The 26,907-nt window shown below is 37.9% G+C and overlaps 3 protein-coding genes across 4 annotated transcripts in view; 1 reads left to right on the top strand and 2 right to left on the bottom strand.

Annotated features, from left to right (window-relative positions):
* Positions 1-900: 900 nt before the first annotated feature.
* Positions 901-18,421, bottom strand: rps6ka2 (ribosomal protein S6 kinase, polypeptide 2). 2 transcript variants are annotated; one of them, XM_068730276.1, is made up of 22 exons: positions 17,839-18,421; positions 15,025-15,141; positions 13,591-13,672; positions 12,740-12,820; positions 12,301-12,380; positions 12,025-12,131; positions 11,894-11,931; positions 11,661-11,803; positions 10,582-10,652; positions 9,990-10,078; positions 9,542-9,606; positions 7,264-7,366; positions 6,801-6,946; positions 6,344-6,466; positions 5,932-6,021; positions 5,264-5,422; positions 4,873-5,034; positions 4,634-4,710; positions 4,290-4,407; positions 4,137-4,193; positions 3,519-3,599; positions 901-3,164 (listed from the first exon to the last, which is right to left on the bottom strand). In XM_068730276.1, the coding sequence occupies exons 1-22, from the start codon at positions 17,941-17,943 to the stop codon at positions 2,997-2,999; spliced, it is 2,262 nt and encodes a 753-aa protein (XP_068586377.1). In that variant the 5' UTR covers positions 17,944-18,421; the 3' UTR covers positions 901-2,996. The 2 variants fall into 2 exon arrangements, with proteins under 2 accessions (XP_068586377.1, XP_068586378.1); XM_068730277.1 differs by lacking the exon at positions 15,025-15,141.
* myom2b (myomesin 2b) overlaps positions 16,914-26,907 on the top strand; it is a 41,940-nt gene continuing 31,946 nt past the window's right edge. Inside the window, exon 1 of the mRNA XM_068730274.1 lies at positions 16,914-17,051. Within this exon, the coding sequence (XP_068586375.1) occupies positions 16,971-17,051 (81 nt within the window). The 5' untranslated portion in view covers positions 16,914-16,970. The remainder of the gene's footprint in view (positions 17,052-26,907) is intronic.
* On the bottom strand, positions 19,699-25,785 carry rnaset2 (ribonuclease T2). Its single transcript, XM_068730962.1, has 10 exons — positions 25,670-25,785; positions 24,772-24,844; positions 24,619-24,673; positions 23,291-23,346; positions 22,998-23,055; positions 22,633-22,697; positions 21,747-21,860; positions 21,491-21,536; positions 21,250-21,324; positions 19,699-21,115 (listed from the first exon to the last, which is right to left on the bottom strand). Exons 2-10 carry the CDS (start codon positions 24,840-24,842, stop codon positions 20,921-20,923), a joined length of 735 nt encoding a protein of 244 aa, XP_068587063.1. The 5' UTR covers positions 24,843-24,844; positions 25,670-25,785; the 3' UTR covers positions 19,699-20,920.

Genomic DNA, 26,907 nt, shown 5'->3' with positions numbered 1-26,907 from the left:
TCATCTGTATCTACTCATATCCTCCAATCCCTTTTGCTCTGAGCACTACTGCACTTAAATGTCAGAGCTGATGAGCCTGCCACACCCACCTGACACATCAGCTCAGCGCCTGCTAAAAGCTTTTATGGAACAGAGAGTGAGCCTGGTGGTTGATATAAATTAAAGGGTTCCTTGCTTCTTTTTTGGGGGATTAAGGCTCCAAAGGGACAACTTCTGGTAAGAAATAGAAAGAGAGAGAAAGAGAGAGAGAGAGAGAGAGAGAGAGAGAGAGAGAGAGAGAGAGAGAGAGAGAAAGAGAGTGAGAGCACAGGTTATGATTGGTTGCCATCTAGTGGCTTGCTGCCACATTATCATGGATAGAGAGTAAGTTAGAGTAACTGAACTTTCACCGCCTAAAACTATATTACATTTCACTCTATGGGAAGACAAAGCAAAATAATTTAGTCATGCTCTTGTATGCATTTTAATGCATACAATTTGACAGACTGTTAATGTACTTGCAGAATTTGTAAGATTGATTTATTTGTTATACGCAAGTGCATTTTAGAGCTACATGTCTTTGTCTACTATCTGTTCCTGGCTGCCTACCAGTACCTTTTCCCGCCTCATATCACCCCTCATAATTAATCGTTTACAACGCTCAAACAGCCTTGAATACATCTTGTTAGCTCAGTTCTCAGTTTGAGATTTAAGCAAAGTGAAGCAAAAATTGTGCAATAGTGTTACTCTTTTCAGAGGTCTGGAGATGCAATGTTAAATATTGCACTGTACTTATAGATCTTTTTCACAGACAGCATTTTGACATGTCAGAGAAGGAAAAGCACAGTTAAATAATACAAATGTGTGATGGCTCAATTGCATTTACACATGCAGGAACAAAACAAATATTTAAAAAATCTGCAAATTTCAGTGCAGTTTCTGTTGTTTTTCTTTATTTGTAAAACTTTGGCATTCTAGCCAATAAGTTCAGTGATTGGCCAGGTATAGACAGTATGTACACTCTGAGCAATGGATAGCAATGGACAAAATAATATGTACAATCTCTATATACCTGCAAACACAATATATACAGTCGTACTGCTTGCCAATAGTTGTACCACACTATATGTACAATCTAAATTAGTAAACAATATTTACAGCTTTACCTTGAACAACACAATATCTACAACCTTATCTGAATCCTCACAGTTGCATCAGTCCCAGCTCCACCACTCACAGTTGTTCAATATGTCACAACACATACAGCCTTGGGATCAGCAAACATAATATGTACAGAATTACTGTTTCTTTGCTACAGTGCTTATTGGTTACACGTGACAATATGTTTCATCTTACGTCTGACCAGTAAGTATGTGTATTGTTGTGGAGCATCATAATCTACATTCCTACTGGTAAATTGTACAACACTGCAATTGTACAACACAAAGTCTGCTACTCATGTCTGCAAAACACCCTGTTCAGTCTTACCTCGTATTTGCGATTGTACATCTTATTAGATACAATCAGGGCAGCAATAGACAGTAGACCTATATACAATCCTCTGACACAGTGGTTCTCAAACATGTTAGCTTACAGACACAAACAGAGGTGTACTGGCAGCTACTTGACACACTCAAGCACACACTGAAAGATGATTTATCACACTGATTGCTGAGTTAATATTTCAAAGTAATATAGCCTGCAGAGTTTTGCTATGAGTGTGACATTTACCAAAGAGCGATATGATGCTCTCCTTGCTTTCCTGCCTCTATGACTTCTCCTAAGCCAAATAACATTTTGAATATGTTATGGAAAAACACAACAAACTACGTTCAACATAAATACCTTCATAGCTCACTGTTCCATCTGATCTGGGAAGTGCAGTAGTGATACATTTAACAATACATTTTACAATAGTCAAAGGCTGTATTCATGGAAGACAACAATACATAGAGTACAATTATTAAACATATTATTGACAATAAGACTTCAATGGCATTGTTAACTTAATAATTCCCTTTGGTAGGATATTTACATTTTTAACATGCATAACTCTGTAGAATTCAGAGGATCGATTGTAGGAAACATGTTATAATCAGAGTGAGAGTACCTCATTCAAATACATGTTACTGTAACCTATATCTATTGTTAGATGATGATGATTTAACATATCTATAGTTGGATATATGTTAGAGCAATGACTATGGAAGACTGTATTAATGTATGACATGTACTCCTTGGGACATACATGTATGTGCTAAATATGAAACCTAAAGTAAATCGACTACTTGGCATGTTGTTTGTGGCACTGAATACTGCTTTTTCTGAATTTGGTGTCCGGACTAATTTGTCCCACTTTCAGTGGTTGGAGCTTAGGTAGCTTTGGTTTGTCTGCGTGTATTGCATTACAATTCTAATTCTAACATGTATGACCAACATGCATGTGTTTTTTTATTTGGTTTTACATTTTAATAGCCATCACCAAACTATGATAAATGTTGTCTGAGAGTCAGGCTCAACATTTGAATGAGAAAATAAAATCTAGATAAATGTTTTTCAACCAATTGAAAGTAAGGCCAACTGTCAAACAGAGCTTATAATACCCACAGGACAACTGAGGGATTGGACAAAGCTTCTGCTTGATTGAATGAAACCCTCTGTGCTCAGGATTTAGATGATGATTATGATTTTAGGGTAATAATAGTCAACTTCTTCAAGCCATTGGGTTTTGATCAAATAAGAGTCACAGGTGTGCATGATGAATGTTACATCCTAATTGAAAAGGTTTAAAATGTACACTTTAAATTAAGTGAACTGAAGCTAGTCCTGATACCTGTGCTTGTGGACTGCTTCATTGTTATAGGTAATTAGACTTAGTCCCCTTTGCGACAAGATTTCGAAAACCTGCTACATTTATTTTTTATAGGCCTAGGAGCACTTTGTAACAAGGTTTATGTTTTTCAAAAAGGATATGTCTTCTTCAATTATGTGGGTCTATTTTAAATTTCTTTTGAGTTTCATTCAGATTGTTGAGGCTTTTCCTTTTCTTTGGGGTCTGAATTCACTTTGGGACTCCCCAGTTTCTTCATCCCTCGCCGTTGAGCGAGGCTGGAGGACTGAACAGGCTCCAATACTGGAGCAGGAGCACAGCGCTTCAGAGCTGAGTAGGTGGCAGACAGTGCCCCCTGGTGGAATAAAAGGAGACGACGTCATTACATATTAATACTGGTCTAATCTGTCATGCAACTAAATAAGTGGCAGACAGCACCACCTGCTGGAAAGACAGAGAACCAATTGCAGTTTTTTGCATTATACATTTTGCTGATGCTGACATGAACTCATGTAATAAGAACAGTTCGAGCTCAGTTATTGAGGGCAACAGAAATAATGACACATGCAAACTTTCAGACGTGTTACACACTCAGTGAAAAGCATTTGACAAGTAAATCTTGAATAAATTATCTTACAATGAGGATGTAATATAATAACTGATATTCTGATTATATTTACTGTATACACACATCCACGCATGTACTGACCTTAACAGTAAGAGCATCTTGTCTGGTGAGAGCTCTGTCAGAGAGCTGGTCTCTGTCTACAATCCAGGGATGACGAAGAACCTAATGGGCATTAAAAATGATTTCCTGATGCATTTTTCAAAAACTGCTCTTAAATGAGCAGTGTGTAGAATTTGGTGGCATAGAGACATTGCAGATGATTGCATCCAACTGAATACCCCTCTGCTCACCCCTCCCTTTCAAAGCATGTCTGAGAACAACAGTGGCCTTCAGGTAACCTGAAAACGCAAAAGGCCCTGTCTAGAGCCAGTGTTCGGTCCATTCTGGGCTATAGAAACATGGTGGTGCAACACGGCAGACTTGAAGAGGACCTGCTGCCTATGTAGATATAACCGGCTCAGCTAACAAGGTGATTGTACACTAATAAAAAGATAGATATGAATATTATATTATATTTCTGCTAATAACCCCCCTTAAATCCTGCACACTGTTCCTTTATTTTAATAATGTTTCTTATTAAAAGATTAGAAATAATCGATACTAAAGTAAAAACTATTAGGACGAAAAACAATATCAATGGGACTTAAAGTAGCAGCCATCTAATAAAGCATACCAAGTCATATTATGGACTAATAGTACCTGTGGGGCAGTCAGGCGCTGGTGAGGGTCCACGTGCAGCATCTTCATCACAATTTCCTGTTAAACATATGCATAGGTGATATTAGTTTATTTAGACAGCAACACAACTATTTTATATGTATCTAATTCTCCAAAAAAAGGAAAAAGTAGAACCTTGGCAGCGTCTGATACCAGGTCCCAGTTCCCTCCTGTGATAATGAATTTTCCACTGCCGATTTGAGCCAGAATTTCCTCTGCTGTGTCCTCAAAGCTGCTGGCAAACGGACTGAAGCTGGGCCAATAAGAATAAAAGCAATTCAAAATCTGGGTGAACTCTACAACTGGTGTGAAAAAACCCTCTGACATTATTAAATCTAGAGACAGTAAAAGCACAATGTAGAGATGTTAAAAGACCTAAAGACACTTTCCAGGGTAGTTTATTTAGAACACATTTTGTATCCAGCAGCAGGAGGAGCATTAACAGAAAACATTGCATGTGTTTTAAACTTTAAACTGACCCAGCTATCATGGTGTAGAGCAGGATCCCCAGGCTCCAGATGTCACAGGCTGCATCATAACCCTGCTTCTTCAAAACCTGCATACACACAAACACATTTTAACAATTCATTATGTCCTTTTTTTCCTGTGAATGATTATTTTTAAATGTATTTTTGATAGCTGTTTTGTAGTTTAATTTGTTTCATAAGTGTTGGTGAGATATTAGAGACTTCCTATTATGATTACTGATATACAGTACCTCAGGAGCCATGAATGTAGCTGTGTAACAGGGAGTCATCAACAAGCCATTCTCTGCCCTGAGCTGCTTGGCAAAACCAAAATCACATATCCTGATGGATTCTGGGAGTCCACTGTCATCAGAATAGCGAATGTTACTAGGCTTCAGGTCTCGATGCACGACCTGAAAAAACGAGAAAGACACACACACACACACACACACACACACACACACACACACACACACACACACACACACACACAGACAAAAACGCAATCATGATCTGGAACAGTAAGGAAGTTAACATATGATACAATGGTTGCTCAAAACCATACAGAATGTTGCAATTAGGTGAATACAAAATAATGATGTAAAGAAGTCTTGTGTCAAAGGTTTCAACAAATATTTTTACCCCCTGCGAGTGTAAATATTCCACAGTCTTGGTCAGTGTGCAGATGATGTCTGACGCATCTCTCTCTGTAAAGTTAGGCACTGTCAGAGCTCTGTCCAGCAGCTCGTCTCCTCTTAGTAAATCTTGTACCAGGTACACACATTGGCCGTCGTCATACACCTGATGGTTAAAGCACAAACACAGGAAGTTAGAATCACCAGAAGCCACACAATACAATATCACAATACTTGTGTCACGATGCAATCTTATTGTGATTTTAAACATTTTGCGATATGGTGCAATAACATATATTGCGATTTATTACTTTTTTCAACTGCAAATTATACAGTTTGTCAATATCTGTTTTATCTAATAAGTTACAGTTTGATTCGGTTCATCTCACTTCAGTCATTTTTATTGCAGCAAAATGGGTTTGTCAGTCAAGCAGAAAAAGCAATTATTATCATAAAGTTTAATTAGTAATTGCAATATTAATAGTTTGTATAATAAAAGATTGATATTAGGCTTCCAGGTATCGATACAATATTGCCATACAAAATATTGCAAATACTATGCTGTTTTGACTTTTTCCCCCACCCATATTATATCCTGTTGTAAAGATGCTGAAGAAGCTCTTTTAACATGGCTGTTGAAGAAAAAAATGTGTCAGGAGTGGGTGTTCCACTTACATCCTTCAGGGTAATAATATTTGGATGCTGTCCGTATCTTAACAGGATCTCAATCTCCTCTGATGGATCTTTTCTGGCTCTTTCAATGATCTGACACAAAAACAGAAGCGACAGGATATGTTTAGAAAGACATACAATTGCAAACCTCTAAATAACCAGGATGCACAAAGCATGTTGTTTGAGTGGTTTCATTTAATAATCCCAACCTTTCCCACAATGCACCAATAGCTCACTTTATACATATGTAATTACATTTGTTGGTTGGATTCAGACTTGTTTTAGGTCAAACTGTGCTATGAAATGCTAGGACAAACGCTGCAAATGCTTTTGATGTATGTTCAAAAATACTTTGAATATAATATAATGTTGATATCATAATGTTGTATATCTAAATAAGTTATAGTAAAAGTACCTTCACTGAATACTCCACAGCAGTAACTCTGTGCAGACAACTTCTGCAGACAGAAGTTGCTGTCTGTCCAATTTCCTCCTTGAGCTCATAAACATCTCTGAAGGCCACGTCCCCTTGGAGGTGCTGCAGGGAACACAGACAATCAGACAGACACACACGCTTCTATTATATTTCATATATCTGTCATAGTCAAATGTATCAGTCATATATTGGGTGTGAGAAGAATTGCATTGCTTCAGCAGTCAGTTGCTGTAGTATTAGTTGAGCAGGATTTATGAGGGTCAGCATAATTAAATAGCCAATTACTTAATCATCCAGTCTGCTAGTTAACTCATAAAACAATGATCAAGTCAGTGATTTATTTACATAGTTAACTTGTTATCCAATCAATGTGCAAGGTTGTTATTTAAAGTTGATGTGTAGATATGGCATGAACTGCTTTCTTAAAGGCACGTACCTTTGCTATGGGATAGATGTTGTTCACCTCCTGACGAGAAGGTGCTACCGTAGCAATGCTAGGCTCCTGACTTTGATTTGTTGCAACAAAGCTGAAGCCACGAAACAGCTGGTGTGTGTTTGCGCTGGGAGCGATGCCGGGAGAATCTGGATATAGGAAAAGACAGACAGATAAAAACATGTGCTCACAATACTTGAACTTGATGTTGTTATTACGAATTTACATCCAATTGGGAACATCAACATTTTGAAATACATATAACGTTTTTTTCTAGTCTATTCATCTCAGTTTTATTTGCTTTAATTACATTAATGGTACGTTTTGATTTATGATAGAATTACTCGACTCAAATGGATGGAAATTGTATGTACAATTGAAATGAATAAACCTGACAAATAGACCCATGTATTTATTTGATTGGTATATAAATATGTATGTTTATGTGTTTGTGGGTCTCAGTTACCAGTGGGTGTTCTGGAGGTGAACTCGGGGTCAAAATGGAAAGTGTCTTCAGGTCTTCCAACTGTCGGTTTGAATGGAGGCCTCATTTCCTTCCTGTACAACTTCTACAGGAAACAACAATAACGATCAGAATCAGCATTTATCATAAACCATTGGTTTGAATACCAAATAACACATAATCTAGTAAAAATTCACAATAAGAATTATTATAAAAGTCATGTTGCAGTTGGTGTGTGTAGTGAAAAGTGTTTCTCTGTTTTTTTTCCCCCATCATATTGCTGTGTTTAATAGTCACTGGATCCAGTATGAACAATAAATTAAAGGTCGGGTTCCACAGCAGTTAAATTAAATATTTACGTCCCACTCAAGTTTGTTTCACATCTCAAAGCAAACTAATTCTACAGTAAAGCAAGTATTAATGTAAACATGTACTGAGTCAGCAATGGCACAGCCTGATTTTTAGATGTAATGTGGAGCACAAAGAATAGAGCACACGCAATAAGAAGAATATTGGATTGGAAAATAAAGCTTGGCCTCAACTCGTGGATAATCAAAAGTCAAAGTGATCAAAAAGAACACCCATATCATATGTAATGTGATGCCAAGTGAAAACTGCCCATTATATATGAGTACACAGAGTATGCACATACTGTATCTTTATTACCTAACGTGTATTATTTACTATGGCCTGCAGATGTCACCATTGCAGTGTCAACAACAGTCTGGCAGGGTCTCTCTTGAGTAATATCACATTAAATACCTAACAAAGGACACCAGCATTGGAACAAGTATCTGTGGTGAGACTAATGCACACTCCTACTTGCTATTTGATTTATAATCAACATTCTCTGTGAAGTTGAGGTTGCAGATTTAGTCCGTTTTATCAAAGATGAAAACATGAATAAAAGATCACAGAGAAAAAGTCAACCAAGATTCTGATGGAGTAAAGCACTATGCCTATTACTGCACAAGGTTCTAATTAGCATAGTGTGTAGGAGAACGTAAGCCTCTTATTGATAGCTTGTCACATCAAGCCAGCAACACCATCTGTAAATGGGAAAATGTGGTGTTTGGCAGAGGCTAGTAGGTAGTTATGTAGCGAGGAGTACAGTGAGAGCCGGTGGTGAGGGCAGAGATTAGTGGGCACGTAAAGCTGATAATAGTGGATTTTGTTCGAAATGAGAGCATCACTACTCGCAACAGCGGATAAACAAGAGTCACAAGCCTTCTGAACATCTGTGATAAAGAGGAATGGGTGCAACAATGTAACCAAGGCTCACATATTAAGGAACGCCCTGTTCACACTTCTTGTGTGTGTTGTCTGTTATTGTGAATATCATTGCTTACAACAAAAAGTAGCCTGTATAGGATATACAGTAGTTAAAGAAGTGCATTGCTTGAGTTGCTTTTAACTGCTCTTGTTATGGTATGCAGCAGAAGGCTTCTGCAGGATGAATGTTACTCACATATAACCCAGGCACTGTAAATAGAAGTTTTAAGCAAGAGTGTGTACATTTGAATGAATTTCAAGGAGTGGATGTCAAGGTTACATTGTGATAGCACAGGTAATGTCTGCAGCCAGAACATGTGCGCATGAGCCAACTTTCTGTGAGAAAGGCTGTTACAGATAAGAGGATGAATTACAATAAAGTTGGGCAAGACAGGCAGACAGGGAAGTTAGAGATTTTGCTACAAAGCAATAGAAAATCCTGACTCATGATTGTGGGTAAGTTTAGAGGAAGTGGGCGAACAGCTGCAGATTTTTTATGCAAAAACTACAGTTACCACAAAGTGATTTAGATGTGTTGTTCTTATAATATATGTTTTTAAATTTAACACAGGCCACTAATCTGAGTAGTGCATCTCAGAAGTGGAACTTCCGAGAAACCAGTACCTTTGTCAGATGATACTGAAATAACTTTTTTTCCCGCAACATCCTTACATGGAACAACTGTACACATAAAGTCGATATACAGTAAGTGTGAACAACCAGGTGTAGTTGTTGGTAGTCGAACAGGGTATTCATTTACAGACCTTTACCACAATTGTGGCTGACATTCTTGCATACGATGCAAGATCTGTTCTCACTGTCTCTAGCAGTGTTAACAAGTCAACTTTGTTTCACTTCCAGCTGAGTCTGTGATTACTTTTTTCAGTATAGTGTACACAGCATATGTATAATGCCAGTAAGTATATAGTGTCCTTCCTCGCAAAAACAACAGTACTGGACAGCTTAAAATCATGCAGACCATAGAACATTCTTCATGAATTGTATTTACATTCCAGTCTATGGATGCAAAGAAGCGATGTCTTTTTATTTCCTCCACTCCATCTGGTCCTGCACCTATCAATCACACAGATTCAGACAAGTTGATAAATGATGCCATTGTTCACATCCAAACATGCATTAATTAAAAACTAAATAATTCAAAGAGCATGTACACGGCAAATTTTCAATGGACCTCCATGATGGTTTAGCTGTTTTGACATTTGTGACATAAATGGTAATGTTTAACATTATTAGCATAACATAAGAAGACTGCAGCTTCAGTTTAGACAAGTCATTGTGATACTTCACAACTCAAAACAGACCTGATTTGTAGAATATTATATTTGGTGTTAAACAACTAAGACTAACAACTAAGACTGAGAACAACTAACAAAGTGTTCAAAATTACAAATTTAGGCTGTTTGCCTGTCAATTTCCAAGTTGAATGTGTATAGTACCTAGTCGATTAGCAGGGTTCCTCTTGAAGAGCGCTCTTAGTAAACTCTGCACTTCAGGACTGAGGAACTGTGGCATTCCCAGCTTAGCCCTGTATAATAAAGACGAGAAACAGATGTAAAGACATGCAGATGTTTGGTAGTGCTGTGATACACCAACATTGTTTGTATTGGATAAAGTTTAACTTTGTTTTCCAAGCAACAACTTTATAATTCAGTTTATTCAGGTATAGTGGGATATTCTGCGATTGATAATAGCATGTGCATATAAGCAATTTATCTTGAATGAACCGTAACTGAGAAATTAATTATTATTTGAAATAATAGAATATTTTGAACATAGAAATCCATTTGAAAAGGGAAAGAGGAAGCTGATTAGAAGCTTTGAGGGGAGAACGTAAGTATGATCAAAATGCAGTAACATCCTCTATATACTGTATATCAAGATAACCACTGTTACGGAACTAGTACATAGAAACTAAGAACAAGACACTAACGAAACACACAAAACCATGAACACTGAGGTAAGTTAGGATTTGGTAATAAATAAAAGAAGCTTTAATAATAAAATTATAACAGTTAAAATATGTCTTACTTAAGAATAAACGCCATTGTTTCCTTCCGATCTTTTCCTTGGAATGGTAATGATCCTGTCAACATCTCAAACTGGAAAACAGATGACAATAATTGTAAAAGCACAAAGAACCTAAATTAATCTCAGTGACTTGTCATACCAAAACTACTTAAGGAAAAGTTGTATGCACCTACACATGCAAAACCCCCAACCAGACCAATACTTCTCTCATGAACACTAATATTTTCCCAGTAATGATGATCAAAGACAAAAATCGATAATCATAGATCACAATGCATTTACAAATAATCCAACAACAAATTGTTTGTATGAACTGTTTACAAATGTGTTAATTGTGTTTCATTCTATAGCGTTGACCGATTAATCTTACATCAGTCTGTCCAACAAGAAATAAAATCATAAATTATGGATTGGATACTTTTAAAATATGAGAAATATCAAAACACCAGAAATTTTGACGTAATATCAAATAACCTAAAACCGCCTGATGAGCAGCAACAAGTCTGCAACTGCTGCTGACATGCCCCTGCTTTCCAACACTATTGTTAATGTTATTTACTTGTCCCAAATATAATACAGTGTTTTGAATGAAATGTAATCATAATTATGGATTTTTTCACAAATGTTGTTTTAATTTATCCTTCCACTACTGTCTCTGGATTCCAAAAATCTGTATTGTCCAGAGGGAGTATTTTTTTGTCAGCTGTCAGTGAATGTTAACCTCATTTTCAGTATTAGTAAAAAAATAAGCCACCAAGCAAACAAAACAAGCAAAATCCAACAGATGCACGATTACAGAAAGTAATGGGACCTAATCTGCCAGAAACGGTAATTAAGCAGCTTTACTGCCAGAAGAAAGCCAAATTCAGAAACCAGTAAACTGGCACATTATGTAAGAGCTGAGTATTTGGCTCAAATGATATAATAAATGCGTGCCTGCTGTTTTTGTTTGCACGATCAGAAATAACTTGCAAGTCAGTAAAAAAAGTGTCTTTGTACTCTGATCACAAGTGCACATTAAAATAATAAAAATGGTGAATAGGCTGTCAAAGATTGTTTTAAGTTGAAACAATTCTTACCATAAGTACCCCAAATGACCACCAGTCAGCACTTTGTGTGTGCCCTCTCCTGTTCACAACCTCTGGAGCCATGTACTCTATTGTTCCACAGAACGAATATGCTCTTTTATCATGGTCAATGGCCTCCTTACTCAATCCAAAGTCTGAAACACAGAGAGACAAAGAGAGAGGGGAACAAGTTAAGACTGACATGAATGAAGATGAATAGAATGACAGAAATTGTTTGCACTGACCAGTTATCTTAATGTGTCCTTCTTCATCCAGAAGAATACTGTTAGGAAAAAATTAACATTAAAAGCTACTTTAAAATTATTTTGGAAAAAAATAAATGTATGCAAAAAAGGGAGCCTTTATGAGATAGTACTTTTCAGGTTTCAGGTCCCGGTAGATGATCCCCAGACTGTGTAGATGGTCCAAGGCCAGGGCCAACTCTGCAAGGTAGAACTTCACATCCTCCTCAGTAAACATTACCTAGAACAAATAAAGACATGTAGATGCTAGTAAAAACAAATATATAAACTAAATAAAACGTTTCTTTAAAAACATTATCCAGCCTATAATAGACCTTGAAAGTAAAGGCTTGTAATTCTTTTAGTGCCGTTGGGGAAAGAACCAGGGAGTCTATGAGGAGGAAACCTACCTCCTTTGACAGTCGAGTGAAAAGGTCTCCTCCTCTGAGGAAGTCTAGGATCAGATAGAGTTTTCCTTCTGTCTGGAAGGCTACGCACACGCACACGCACGCGCACGCGCACGCACACGCGCACACACACACACACACACACACACACACAAGATTAAGTAATATGAGGCTATATTGCTGCATTGTGGCTGTATCATTTTCTGTTACTTTGAGGATGCATTTTAAGTAGAAAAGATGTATATGAAATGAAATAACAAAATTCAACCAGGAACTTCTACAATAAAGTATTTCAACTAGCATAAAAGCTGGGTATCGGAACGTTATCTTGTTATCTGTTGTTAAAAAACAATCTTGTCATATATGAGAATACACTGTGATTTCAGAGAGACAGATATTCAAATCAGCACCTAAATGAAGACCATCAGACAGTCAGACTTACCATAGTGCAGTTTAACTATAAATGGATGATTCACTTCTGCCAGAATGTCTCTTTCCATCTTAGACCGTACACGATCACGAACTGTGAAAGAAATAGTGGGACAAGAAGAATTTCTTTAATAACATAACATTCACTTATTTCTATCTGCGTGCAGATAGTCTTGCTATAGGCCAGACCTATCTCCATAAATCACGCCAAGCTTCTAATACCATCTGAATGTTTTATGAAACTGCATTAAGTTAATTGAAACGTATAAATGTAATTAAACCATCCCATGGTGCTGCTGATCCCATGGTGCTTTAGTCTATAATCACAGTGAAAGTGTTATTGCAGCATCTGTTTCCTTGACAGGATGAGACCATAACTTTTTGAGATTCAGAGGATTAAAGCTTGTATAAAGACACTAAATCAGCACATGGCATCTCAACCTGCTTTTACAGTACATCCTAGTTTACAATAATCCCATTCAGTTTATCTTCATCAAAAGTACAAACTAACCTCTTTTACCCAAAATCCTTTCAAAAGTAGAGCACTCTGAGAACTCTGACAATCATACCTCCCTTATCATTCATGGGAATAACCAATATTAATTTTAAACAACTTATTAATCTGTGCCCAATAAAGAACAAAGTTGTTATTTCAGTGAAATGTGTCTAAGTCAAGATTCAGTAATTTATTACATTCTTAAATGCTACAATAACACAAATAGGTCAACAATAGTATTTACAAGTACTACTTGAAAATGAACAGAGGCATAAACATGACAACAAAAGCATCCTCTACGAACATTTGTTTCTTTGCCTTCCAATAGGCAAAGAAATTTTGCCTATTAATTAGTAAATTTTATTTACCTTTTAGTGTGGCTTTCTTCAAGACCTTCATGGCATACAGCTGCCCTCTGTCCACTCCCCTGATCTTTCTCACCAGAAACACCTGGAATCATCACCATTATCATCATCATCAGCAGCAGCAGCAGCAGCATTAGTAGTAGGGAGTATATTATTTACGTCATTCAGGTGTTGCTAACAGAAGAAACCGTTGTAATACGTGTAATGCACTACAGCGCATGCGCCACACGCTCACCCACACACGCATCTTTTTTTAATGCCACGCCCATCTACCGTCGCTGCTTTTTGAGACGCTAATATTCATGGCTGCAACTACCACCCTTATACACAATTTGAAGGCGACCGAGCAGAGGTAAGTGTAAGTTAGCTACCAACCCTTTGCATAAAACATTCAGTTTAAGCCGACTGTATATAAGCTAGCTATGCTAACCTGCTATCCAGGCTCTGTGGCTTTACAACCTGACCTCATGTGCCCCGCCTCCATCTGCTGTGGCTTCATTTCTGCCCCATGTGCAGACCTGTTGTCTTGTAACACTCACAATTTACTTGGCCTTTACTGATTTAAATAAACTTAGTGAGCTGTGACACGAGTTGTCATATTGCAAATCTAGAAATAATCGAAAATTAATGGCTTATCATTAGCATATGGTGGCTTTGTAAAGGATGTTTTTCACAGTTTGGGCTAGCAAGATTGGTTCCAGTTCAGTTCCAATTCTACTGCAACAGCATGATATTTCAGACACAATAGGGCCCTTTTGATTTTGTGGCTGCAGTTTGGGGAACATTCTTCCTTGTTTTAGATGACAATATCCTTATGCACAAAACAATGTTTTTTTATGAGTCTTGTTTGGGTGTGGAATAACTTAATTGTGCCAAACAAAGCCCCGATCAGCCCCATCAAATCCTATGGGATGAATTACAACTCTGACTGCAAGTCCTTATCGTCCAACATCAGTGTCTGAATGGGAGAAAATCCTTCCCGTCTGTTTCCAGACTCTCCTGAAAAGACTTCCCAGAGGAGTGGAGGCTATTACAGCAGCATGTTAATTAATGCCCAAAGCTTTTGAATGAGAAGTTCAGCAATCACACAAATGCACATACTTAAGCACATACTTTATACATATAGGCACATGTGTACATACTTTTGGCCATAATGTTTGAAGTGTAGATGTTCTAGTGAAACAGTTGTAGTTTTGCAGATAATCCAAACTGGTATAATACTATAAACATGTAGTACAGCTGAAGAAGCGCTGCCCCACTGCAGCATCTAACTTAAGTAATGACCTGCTGGGTCTGACAGACCTGCGAGTACAGAAAGCATTTGGCCTAGTGTCATGGGTTATCACTGATATCCCGTCACTGAATTCCCTTAACATGAGTAATTGTTTAAGATATCCAGGTCTCAGTGTGGTTATGGTTAACATGCATATCCTGTACCTTTCCATAGGAGCCCTGTCCCAGCACTTTGAGCAGCTGGAACTGAGAGGGGTCTGCTTTCTCACAACCCTCCTTAACATGATGGCTGATGTCAATCTCCTTAAGGATACTATCATCCTGAGGAATGCGAGACAGATGCCACTATTAGTCTGTTATTTACATATTTACAAAGACAGTGACAGAAAACAAAAACAAAGATGAAGATGAATGACAGTTGAAATATTGTTTATGCAACATCCATATCGATAAGACAGCCTCCAAACATAAACTAAAACACTCTTCTAAATACACACAAAGACAGATAGTTATATATGGGCTATTATGTTATTGCTTGTAAGGTATGGGCTGAGGTCAGTGGCAGTGATGCATAGTGTAAGCTGCCTTTTTCAGCCTATTCAGTCTGCTCAGTGAAGCAAATGATAAACTGTCAACCCGAGGCACGGTTTAGATTGGTCAGTGTAACAATATACTGTAGCTCCGTTAAGTTATCATTTAGAAGTGGAGCTTTACACCCCACTTCCATCAAGTATGAAATGCTAACAGGAGTTAGATAATCTACAAAGGTAATGATTGTAAATTCACACATATAAGATCTATTTGTATTCAGTTATTGTGCTCCTGCCTTTCCTGAGGTCTCCATTTATTTTTAAGACAATTACATACACACCAGCATTTTAGTTCAACAAATATGGTTTAAAGCTTTATTTATGTACCGCTAACATGTGAATTTCTAGATATGTTATTTCTATAAATTTAAGTTCTCATTTATTTTCTTTTGTAGAATTGTTCCCTGCCACAGTCAGACCATTTTGAGGCCTTTAGGATTAAATCAGTACAATTTTATGCTTTTATTTGGAATTAGAGTAATATCTGAGACTCAAAGTCCATATAAAGCTAAAAATAATCAAACTGTCACTTATATCTGTTTCTGCTAAGACAAGTTATTTGAGGTTATCTCTGTAGAGAGAGTTGTATTGTCTGTGAGTAACACAGCACGTTTGTTTGCGTTTAGCAAAGCAAGTTATTGAGTCTCAAATTCAGCACTAGAGCTTAATTGTTTAACTACCAGAGAAAAATATTTCCAGTTGTTCCAGGCAGAATGGCCAACATCTTCTATTATGATATAGGTCATTTCATATTTCAATATCGATGTATATATTACAATGATGCATGTTTTCTGATACATTAATAAATGTATAGTTTATATGATATAACCACATGGTTTTGTATACTTTTGTGTGGATTAAATATCTGACAAATGTTTCCAGTTTCCCTTGTATCAACAACTTGTTGAAATTTGGTTAGAATGTCTAGATCAATATACTTGTATCAAGAAAATTACATATGATTCTAAAAATGTCATTAAATATGAAAATATTAATATTGGAAACAAGTAAAAGGATTGGCAATTCCTTTTTCAGTAATGGAGAGATCAAGGGTGGAAAGAAACCTGCATACCAACTTCTGACCTCACAGACCCAACAACACGCAGTCAGTGATATCAGTCGATTTTGTTAATCACAGTATTTTACACTTGCTTTGTCTCAATCTTTACCTAAATTTGTGCAAATGCACAAAATGCTCTACTTCTAATCTGAGGCCCAAATGTTTGTGAAACTGTATCAAATTAGTGAGTACACAACATTTGGGGTTTAAGGACAAAGAAGCTCTTTTCACACAAACAAAGCAAAACTATCTTAATGTAGTTTTTCAACATCAATCACCTGCTGTGATTTCACTGATTGGCTTGAAGTGTAACATGCTGGATAGTTTCAACCTATACAGTGTAGTGCAGTAGTGATTTGCTCCATATGATTAATTGCTGTTTTATTCTTTAAACAGGGCAACAGGGGTGATATGCATCAACCAGAAGGAAACAGGATCAAGGCCTCAGTACCAACTTCTGGGATGCTGAGCTATAGCTGACCCTGAACTCTGACCCTCCCATGAAGGGGAAGGAAGTGAAAGAGATCTTCACATGGAGCATCAAAGCATCATGTTACAGATGTGGACAGTCAGACACACAGGTAAACAAACACAAGCAGACAGACAGTTACCAGCCAGATAGACTAACAATCATACAAACAGGTAGATAGATGTCAAGATGATTCGTCAGCACACAGTCACAACAACAGAGACCAGAGGAAGGGAGGGTATCTATTTATATCTCAAACAAACAGGTAGATGTGCTACAAACAGCAGACTGCCTCTCTCTCTCTTCCCCGCTGGTTTGTTTGGGCTATAAATAGACCTCCACTGCTGTGGCCGTCCACTGAATCAATCTGTCTCTATCCATTTATCTATCAACCTGCCTGCCTGGCTGCTTGTTTGCCTATTAGCGTTTTTGTCTCTCCGACTGTATTTCCATGTAGCTTGTCTCTCTCTCTCTCTCTCTCTCTCTCTCTCTCTCTCTCTCTCTCTCTCTCTCTCTCTCTCTCTCTCTCTCTCTCTCTCTCTCTGAGTCAAAACACAGTGTCTGTCTGTTCCTCTGTTTTTTAAATGATTGTCAGACGGGCAGAGGAGCAGCTGTAACAATGCTGCAATCTCCTTAACGGCGCCACAACAAACCAAATAACACCCATTCTTCCCACACCCATTCCCATATGCACACAGACCTTTCACACTCATCCTCATCGACTGTTGAAATGAGACGGCTGCTGTCATGGCCTTAATATTCACCCAAAAACACACATGGTGCAACTGTGATGCAATCCCCTTCCAGCATGTGCAGATTCACACACACATGTACAAATCTCTAGTTGATAGAAGTTTGTACTGCTCCTGGGGGGGGGGGGTCTAAACAGCTTGACTAACCTCTAGTTGACAGAAGCCAGTGTTGTTCTTGTTCCTTGCCGCCTTGTTCTTCAGATAGATAGAAAACCATCTCCGCACTGTGAATTTTCGCGTGCTGGTATCCATGGCAATGGGCAGACCTGTGCATCTATCCCATAATGAATAACATCTCCCTGCAGGGGGGTCCCAAGGTAGAGATGCGGAAACGGAGTTTTTTTTTTGGGGGGGGGGGGGGGTTATCTATTTGTCCCGCAGTTTATCCATCGGCCCATCCTCAATGCAGTCGTCGCTTTTTAGTTTCCCCATTATTATTATTATTATTCGCTGCTCGTCTCTCTGGATGTCGTGTGTCCCCCCCGCCGCCTCTCACACGCAGTAGATGCCAGTAAGCACGCAGTCAGAGTTGTAACAGAGCCGTTAATCGGCGCAGACAGACAGACAGATGGGTTGACGGACGGGGCAGGTGCTGCTGCGTTTGGGATTGTCTTGTGCTTTGCAGCCGGCTCGCTGCATGAGGCTGCCGAGAGAGGTGACGAATAAATCTGTTCCGCTGAATCAGGAGAGGTGTGTGTGAGCTCACTCTTCACATCCCTGCCTGTGCATGTGTGTTCATCCCCTGCTGCCTCTCTCTCTCTCTCTCTCTCTCTCTCTCTCTCTCTCTCTCTCTCTCTCTCTCTCTGCAGAAGGGATTGTCACCAGTCACATTGTGTGCCGGAAAGCTCCTGACCCCTCCCTCCCTCATTCTCCCGTTTCTGCCTCTCACCTCCCTCTCTTTTTCTCCCACCAGCATAAAGCAACAGCTGGCGGGGTCACATGGTGTAACCCAGCTACCTCTCTCTGTCTCCCTTTTCCTCTGTCCCTTCTCTTTAGCTCCTGCCTGACATCCAATAACACAGAGACTGAATACAAAATGATGACAAATAGCAGCGTAAACATAGATTACAAGCAGCATACCAGTAGATGTCTTACTGAATACTAAATACTAAATACTGTGGCTCAGATTCAGCGACATGACATCAGGATTTAATTTGAGAACAGTAATAAATGTTACATTCAATAATGACGACAAATGAAGCAATCACAGAGTGTACATCGTGATCTGGTTGATCACTGGGCGTGTGTGTGTGTATGTGTGTGTATGTGTAGGTACATGGATCTGTCACATCAGCAGCTTCACAGAACTGCAGTGTTGCATAACCAGAGAGCAAGAGAGAGAGAGAGAGGGTGGGAGAGAGAGCGAGAGAGAGAGGTCAGGACTGCTGCTCTACCTGGGTCAAGTGTCTGCAGCCGATGTGGGCTTTAATTTATTTCTAAAATAACATCTTCTTTATTTAGTCAGAGTAATTTGCCTCAAACGCTCCAACTGTGATCCTCAAACTTGTAATGTTACTAAAAACAGAGCTCCTAGTGCTGTTTCCATGTGTTTGACAGGATTTGGACCACATTTAGAATATAGCTGGCCCATAGTTTCAAGGCATTTTAGCACTATTGAAAATGTAATCAGATGTGTCCAGTCAATCTGCTGTGATGTGTTGTGGGAGGAGATTCAGGATTATGGACTGGTGTCTTTGTCCCGGGAGGATTAAGGCTCTGTAAGGAGATCACAACATTCATATTCATACGCACTGAGTAGATGTGGAGTGATAGAAAGACTGGCATAATACTATACTATTCTACATTATACTGCATGCATAGAAAGATAGACAGGTTAAGCTGCACCTTAAAACCAAACTGACTCCTGCCACCACCGTTTTCTATATTCATTCACCAAACTCCCATTTACAGGTTGCCTTCCCTCTCTATTACATATATTAAACATGCACATAGACACAACTTAATCAATATTGAATGTCACATAATAACTCACAAACGACTTGATGGTACAGTAGATTGACTTGATATCCAATATTTTATTGACATTTAAAAAATTACCTTTCAGCTTAAAGAGAATTTATCGATGCACAAAAACAGCAATTGTCAAACGGCGTCAATAGAAACAAGTAATTGTACAAATCAGCTGGGGATTAGGTAGTGTTCACTAGATCATTTGCTACATCTTTCAGAAACAAGTATTTTATCTGTACAGTGCAGGCCTAGAGCATATGTGACAAAAATGGTGTATAAATCATCTTGTGTAATGTATTGTGTTTAGTGTGGGTGGTGAGGTTTCCATGGCAGAGTACTTGGGTATTTGGACTCATATTTACTAAAACAGAACACTGTAGCATTTACTCATTACACCACATACTATATTTCATTTCTAGTCTATACATTGGTTCAATGGTTTTAAGTTCACAAATGTGACCAACTACAGCACAACATTAAATACTGGCCTATGTACTTGGTTCATTCTCATCAGAAGGTAGGTAATGATAACTCCCACTAGTTCATAATGCCTGAAAGCTGTGGATGTTATTGCAACGCAGCAGTGTTTCATTCAAATTGGTGGGCCCTTGCCCACAAAATCCCTTAAAAATATACATATTACCCAATAATATTTGTGCAGTGATTTAACAAAAGAGAACACCAGCTAATTTGATGTATTGGATGAATGTAATTATCATAATGTAGCTAAAAGTCAGCCCCGCAAAAAAAAGAGATGGCACTTAAGCACACAAATGTGATATACAATATGGCCAGATGGCACAAGATATGCAACTTTGACTGTTCTACACAGCCAATAACAAAGAGTCACCAGTAAATGTGAAGCAAGGCAAAAACAAAAACAGATTCATCGGATTCATGTACTAGCAAGGGTCAGGATGGGACTTAATTACATTAAAGCGCTACGTAGTAGTGGAGTGTGTGTGTGTCCTGGTCTTTGTAGGATATAAAAAGAGCAATGCACTTAAAGGAGATTTTGTTTTCAAGTATCTGTCACAGCCACAATTTTCACACAGTTCAAAATGTTTTCAGACTGCACTGATTGTGTGGGGGTATCTTTAACATTTGTCATTAAAAAGATATAATGTTCATTGTGAAGCCTGAGGAAAATATAATTATGATTAAGTCAGTGTGTGTGCTCACATGCTAAATCACAGTGCAGTTTTAGTTTTTATGTCTTTGGGTTTGTTAAAGTGGTGTTGTAGTGTGCTGTTGTGTTCTATGAAGGAGGTGGGTAGTAAACTGGCATATCATAGTCACACACACTGAACCCAGATGCCTTGTGATCAGCAATCAGATTGTCCCAGTCTCCCTTAGACATCTTCTCCGTGGTAAACTGTTTCTCACAGTCCATGAGGGTGAAGTCGGGGTTGAAACAGATCTCAATCTGCCCCAAAATCTGGACATCAGCGTTCTGTGAAACACAAAAACACACATTTTAACAATGAAACACAGCTTGAATACACTGATACCTGACAAAGTAGGACCATGCAAAACACCAACAGCAAATCATAATTTCATTATTTGAATGAAATGAGGTGTTCATACCTTTGATGGATGGACACATTGGATCTTAGGTTTGACGTTGTAGAAGTTCTCTATGACTCCTTCAATTTGTGACAGCTACACCCAGACACATTAGGAGCAGAGAGAAGAGCAAAATTGGGAGGAAATATTATTACGAGGTACATTATTCCTAACATAACAAATATTTAAGATTCTGACATACCATGCAATTATTTATATTTATATATATATATAATGTTTTATAAAATATAAATATACCTACTTTGTAATATGTTTCTGAAGGGGTAATGTCAAACTTCTTCAGGATGCTACAATAACAGAAACTCAGATATTATATTTGAGGTGTTTCATCCAGAGTGACTTTAAAATAAGTATACAACAGTAGTTGGGATTCTGTGAACTACTCTGTGGACAGCAAACATCTGCAGGGTTAACATTGATCAGTACCATCAAGACAATACAAAGAACTAGAAAATGAAACATTGTTTCAGAGGTGTGAATGTGTACATGTGCGGTACCTGTCCAAATCCAACTTGTGGTATAGTTCCAGTGCCTTGCTGAAGTATTTATGTTGACTATTCAGAGAAGCTGCTTTGGCTGCACATGTACCATGTTTGTGCCACTCATACTTCCTGTTGAAACAAACAAGCATGTATAGGTTTTACAATAATTGTGCCAGGAATACAGTACATGATAATGACAATCTCAATGCTTAATATTTATGACTAGATTCCACAAAACTCTGAATATGATCCTGAGGTCAGAGCTGGTTAACAATAAATATCTGAGCACAGTGTGCTTGTCAACAACGTCTATAAATGCATGAAGCAGCATTTTAAAGTGTATTCCCAGATTTATAGATTGGATATACTTTATAATATTTGAGCAGTAGAGTACCAAGCAGACACATGGGCTGTATATTGCTGTCAGAGAAAACAAAATGGAAGTAAATGCTTGTAGTATTCAGAGGCCAGGTGAAATGTGTGGCTGTGTAGTACATACAATCATTCAGATCACCAACTATAATATTTGCTTCCTTTAAATTATTGCTGGTCTGAAAATAAGGTAATGATCACATACTGTATATCTTTAAGATCATACACATTCAAGTGTGTACACAGCATGGTATGGTGGACTAAAGTACATCAATCTCCACTACTATAATCAGCAATATTATACAGTAATACAGTATTTATTATCACTATGTCAATTACTTACATATCCAAATACACAATAGACAAAACAGACAAACAATGCAGCTGCAGTTGTAAGATAAATGCAAGATAATTATAATGTGGTAGTAGCACAGTACTATAGTATATACAACTAGAACATACCAGACTAAAGAAAGAATCAGACAGATTGACAGACGGAAACAAATGTAAGGATTGATAGATATAATACCAGAATGAAGCAGACGAGGGGTTAAGCAAGTCAGGCCAACTCTTCTTCATGTCTGGAAGCAGGTCCTGAGAAAACACACCCAAAAACAGATTTGTTTTATCCATCAGTATACCAGCTAAAGAAAAGGAGGATAACATCATTAATTTACCCTCCCAAATTGGTAATGCCAAATTTGACTGTCTCCGTTTGGTGAGCTTTTCATTCCACTACCTGAAGAGTATGAAGTACTCTCCCGTTTCTTCTTTGTCCTGCCAATTGTTTGTTTTTCTTGATGAATTAAAAAGGACTACTGTTTCACATAAAGAATATATGAATTACTTGGATTTTACACCCAGTTATAAAGACACACTGAGCCAGTGTTGTACCTCTATTTGAGAAGAGTTGAAATGCCACGATGAATTGCAGTCGATCCCTTTATCTGGCCTGGAAAACAGTCAAGATTCACATGTTAGACTTGCCCTGTGTTACTCAGTCGCAGAGAGAGAAAAGTAGTAAAAACAGGAATTACAACAATGACTTAATCATCACATTTCAGACAGGACATTTTCTCGTAACCATTTTTTAAAGTGGCAATATCTAACAGGTAGTTGTTAACATCTGCCATGCTGATAATGAAAATAAGACACTCTTATCTGATTTAAACCACACATAAACATACCAAAGTCCATGTAGCGTCCAGTAGCTAATGTTGGGATGACAAACTGGCTGTTCCATCTGAAATGTATACAACATTTGTATTGTTATTCCATCTGGACGCATAAACCTAACACTTAATTATGTTATTGGTAATTGAAATGAGCACAAAGCAAATTTTGGAGAGCAGCTACTAGGGCTGCAATTAATGATTATTTCTATTAGTGATTCATTTTTATTATTCTTAGATGAACCATTTCATTGTAAGACAACCCTTTAAACATACAGTATGCCTTAAAATAAAGGCATTTATGTAGATAAAGTTCTACATTTTCCCCGTAAATAAAGTCGCACTGTCGAGTGGAAAGGGAACTGCAGCAACTTTGCAGTTAAGAATCTACATGTACATCTCCTCAGTTGAGTCTTGGTATATTGCAATTCTAAAATGTCTTAAAATTGCCTTGATAGAATCTCGTACTGAGAATTTTCATTTGTCAACCATTGAGCAAAATGAGACCCAGAGCAAATTGATGGCAAAACATTTTCCACCCTAAAGATAAACTTGTCAGACCAAGACCACAATCTTGCCAAACCTTCTGACACACGACAAGGCACATGATACAAAACCACATGGATTGAACCACCAGAGAGGTTCTCCAGAGAGCATAAAAAGGGATGTGTGTTTTGTATCGAGACTTGGTTAAAACTGCATCGTCCTGTGTTGAAAAAACTCTTGCCTAATCAAACCAGATTGTTGACACACAGCCTGTCTCATGACTCAAAACATAGAAATCACATGATATTCAAAGATTAAACGTTTACTCAGTTATACAGTATATATGTAACATTCTTGGACAATATAAGAGGGAAACATTGTCTAAAGACATTGTCTGGGATACCATGTTATTTACCAGTTTAACATAAATGTTGACTAAATATTATGTGTACATACTTAATTGTTGGATACATATTTATCCATACTACCGTTTTTTTTTTACAACAGGGTTCATCTTTACTGGTGCACAAATGGATCTAAGCAGACACAGACATAGTACTTTGGCTGGGCCCACAGATACAGTTATGACTGGACTAAGAATGCTGCATGATTTGTGGGGATATTCACATTAATTTCCTTAGTCGGCAGCTAAACTTTACGATTATTCTGACGTCACATACTGTAAATGCTGCACAAAGCCTATGGCATTTTATACTGCATATATTAGCCTAGTGGTCAGCGTCCTTCTCCTTCCTTATTGCTCTTCTACTCTTACTTGGTTTAAGTCACTGCATTTCCCGATAGAACGCCACAGTTGAATTTCAGCCTAGAAGCAGTAAAGGCAGAAAGAAACTCACACTACAGAATGTGCTTGGCCAGTGGTGGGTCAGGATCAGTTTGGTCCAAATGTGTCTGAAATACATGCACACTTTAATTAATTAAAATAATAGCAGTTCATTAGAGCATCTACCATCATATTCATCTACAGCGTATTATTTTCTTGTACTTACGGAGGTGACATCACGAAGGCGGATGACAGGGCTGCTGCCAGGCCGAGCAGAAGAGGGGAGCAGAGCTTCATGTCTAAAAGAAGATAATGGATTTGTCAACAGCTGCTTTTATGCAGGACTCAGTATTGAACATGAACCCCAGGTTCCTCCAACATCCACATTATAACAACACTAACAATGTCCAGAGAGTAGAATTGATTAATTGATTGTGGAGAATTCATGCATTCAAGTACAATTCTATAATGATGGATTTTGATTAAACCACGTGTTACACAAATTGTAGATTTCATGTAAAACAGGATTACTAAGCAAGAGAAACAGGCGCATGCACAGAATGATAGTCAAAAGGCGAAAACAGTTTGTGGCTTTAAGTGCGTGGTAATTTAGACCTCATGTGACCACTTAATTAGTCAATGAACACACTTAACACAGCAACCTCTCCCTCAAATACACAAACAATTACTTTCAATGTGTTTGAAACTTATCCACACATATAACCAGGACCAGTTTAGGTAACAGTATCATCAATCAGGCGAACAATTGATCCATCTAAAGATATATATATATATATATATATATATTTACTCAAATTGTGCTGACATAGGCTGTACACTGTCACAACTCAGGCTGAAGTTCCCACTATCATGATGACATAGTTAAGTTTTGTAAGTACACAAAGGATGATCGGCGAAACATGCTCTGCTATAACATACAAAGTCACTGTGCCAAAGACGTATTCATCCAGGCCACGTCCTAAAAACATGGCATCAATAATATCGTAAATTGAACGTTAAACTATTGTTTAAATGAACGAATTTTTAAACGTGAACAACGAACACAGAGTTTAAACCAAACCACCGTTACATTTAAACAGATATCGTGTTTCAATATGCCTTACCTTCTGCCGGATATGTTTGCAAAACAAATGTGTGGTGGTTACTTAAGTGTTACGCAGGTCATCCTGTAGAAAACTGCATTACACAGGATAGGGAGTTGTGTTGTTGATGTCCCGCAGACGATTCACTGACGTTTATGCCGTCGACGTCGTGCGTCGTCACGTGGTAGAATGGTTGGCTTGATTTGTTGTCCGGCCCGCGCCGGCGGATCCTTGTTCAGCAGGTTCGCTGATGTAACAGTGTACAATCGTCCCTTTCATGACAGTGTACTCTTCTCATGTACAGTACATTAATGATATATCAATAATGTACTGTACATGAGAAGAGTATAGAGTAGGAGTATATATATGTATATATATATATATATATATATATATATATATATATTTTTTTTTTTTTTTTTTTTTTTTTTTTTACAAAAAAATATTACAGATCTTGATCTACATTGAAGACAAATAATACACAATAATATTTGTTCTAACTTACCAACTCAGATTTCACAGAATTGTCAGTTTTATAACACTACTGCATTCTGAGAATACAGATTAAAAGTCGGATCAGTGTGTTTTGGCAACATAATTTGTGAAATGCTAAAGTTGTGTTCATCAATGGAGAATGTCAAGTTTCACAATGTGTTCACCAAAAAATATTTACAGTAATCAATCTCTAGGCAGTATCAGGGTGTACATGCACAGTGCACACACACACACACACACACACACACACACACACACACACACACACACACACACACACACACACACACACACACATATATTTATATATACAGTATATACAGTCCCAAGCCACTGTCCCCAAAAATCATTTCAACCGCTCTGAAGTCTGTAAACCATAACAAATTCTAAATATTATCCTTTTACTTTGTTATTGTAATTCATTCAAATGATTAGGAATTATAAGATTGCATTTTTATGGATTAAAACAAATCTTGTGATTAGTAGTTTTAAAGAAAATCTGGCACCTCATTAGTGTGGAGCCCTGGCTCACCAACATCTCACTGTAAGCCAACAACATAATGTACTAAAATTATCACTGGGCTGTGCTTACAGTGTGCTTGCACATGACCAACAGAGGGCTCTTTCGACCTCAGACAGACGTCATTCCTCTTTTTGATTCCACGCCCTTGTTCATACATCACACACTCCCACCAAAGCCACCGTCATGCCACTCTCTCTCTTTCTCTTTCATTTTCTCAAGTGTAACTCCATGTTTTCTCATC

The sequence above is a fragment of the Cebidichthys violaceus genome, unplaced genomic scaffold (genome assembly GCF_023349555.1).
Source record: "Cebidichthys violaceus isolate CVI_PGR_0920_01 unplaced genomic scaffold, fCebVio1.0.p SCAF_5, whole genome shotgun sequence".
Classification (NCBI taxonomy): domain Eukaryota; kingdom Metazoa; phylum Chordata; class Actinopteri; order Perciformes; family Stichaeidae; genus Cebidichthys; species Cebidichthys violaceus.
The sequence above is the reverse complement of the archived record's forward strand: the minus strand, read 5'-3'. Positions and strand labels throughout refer to the sequence as shown.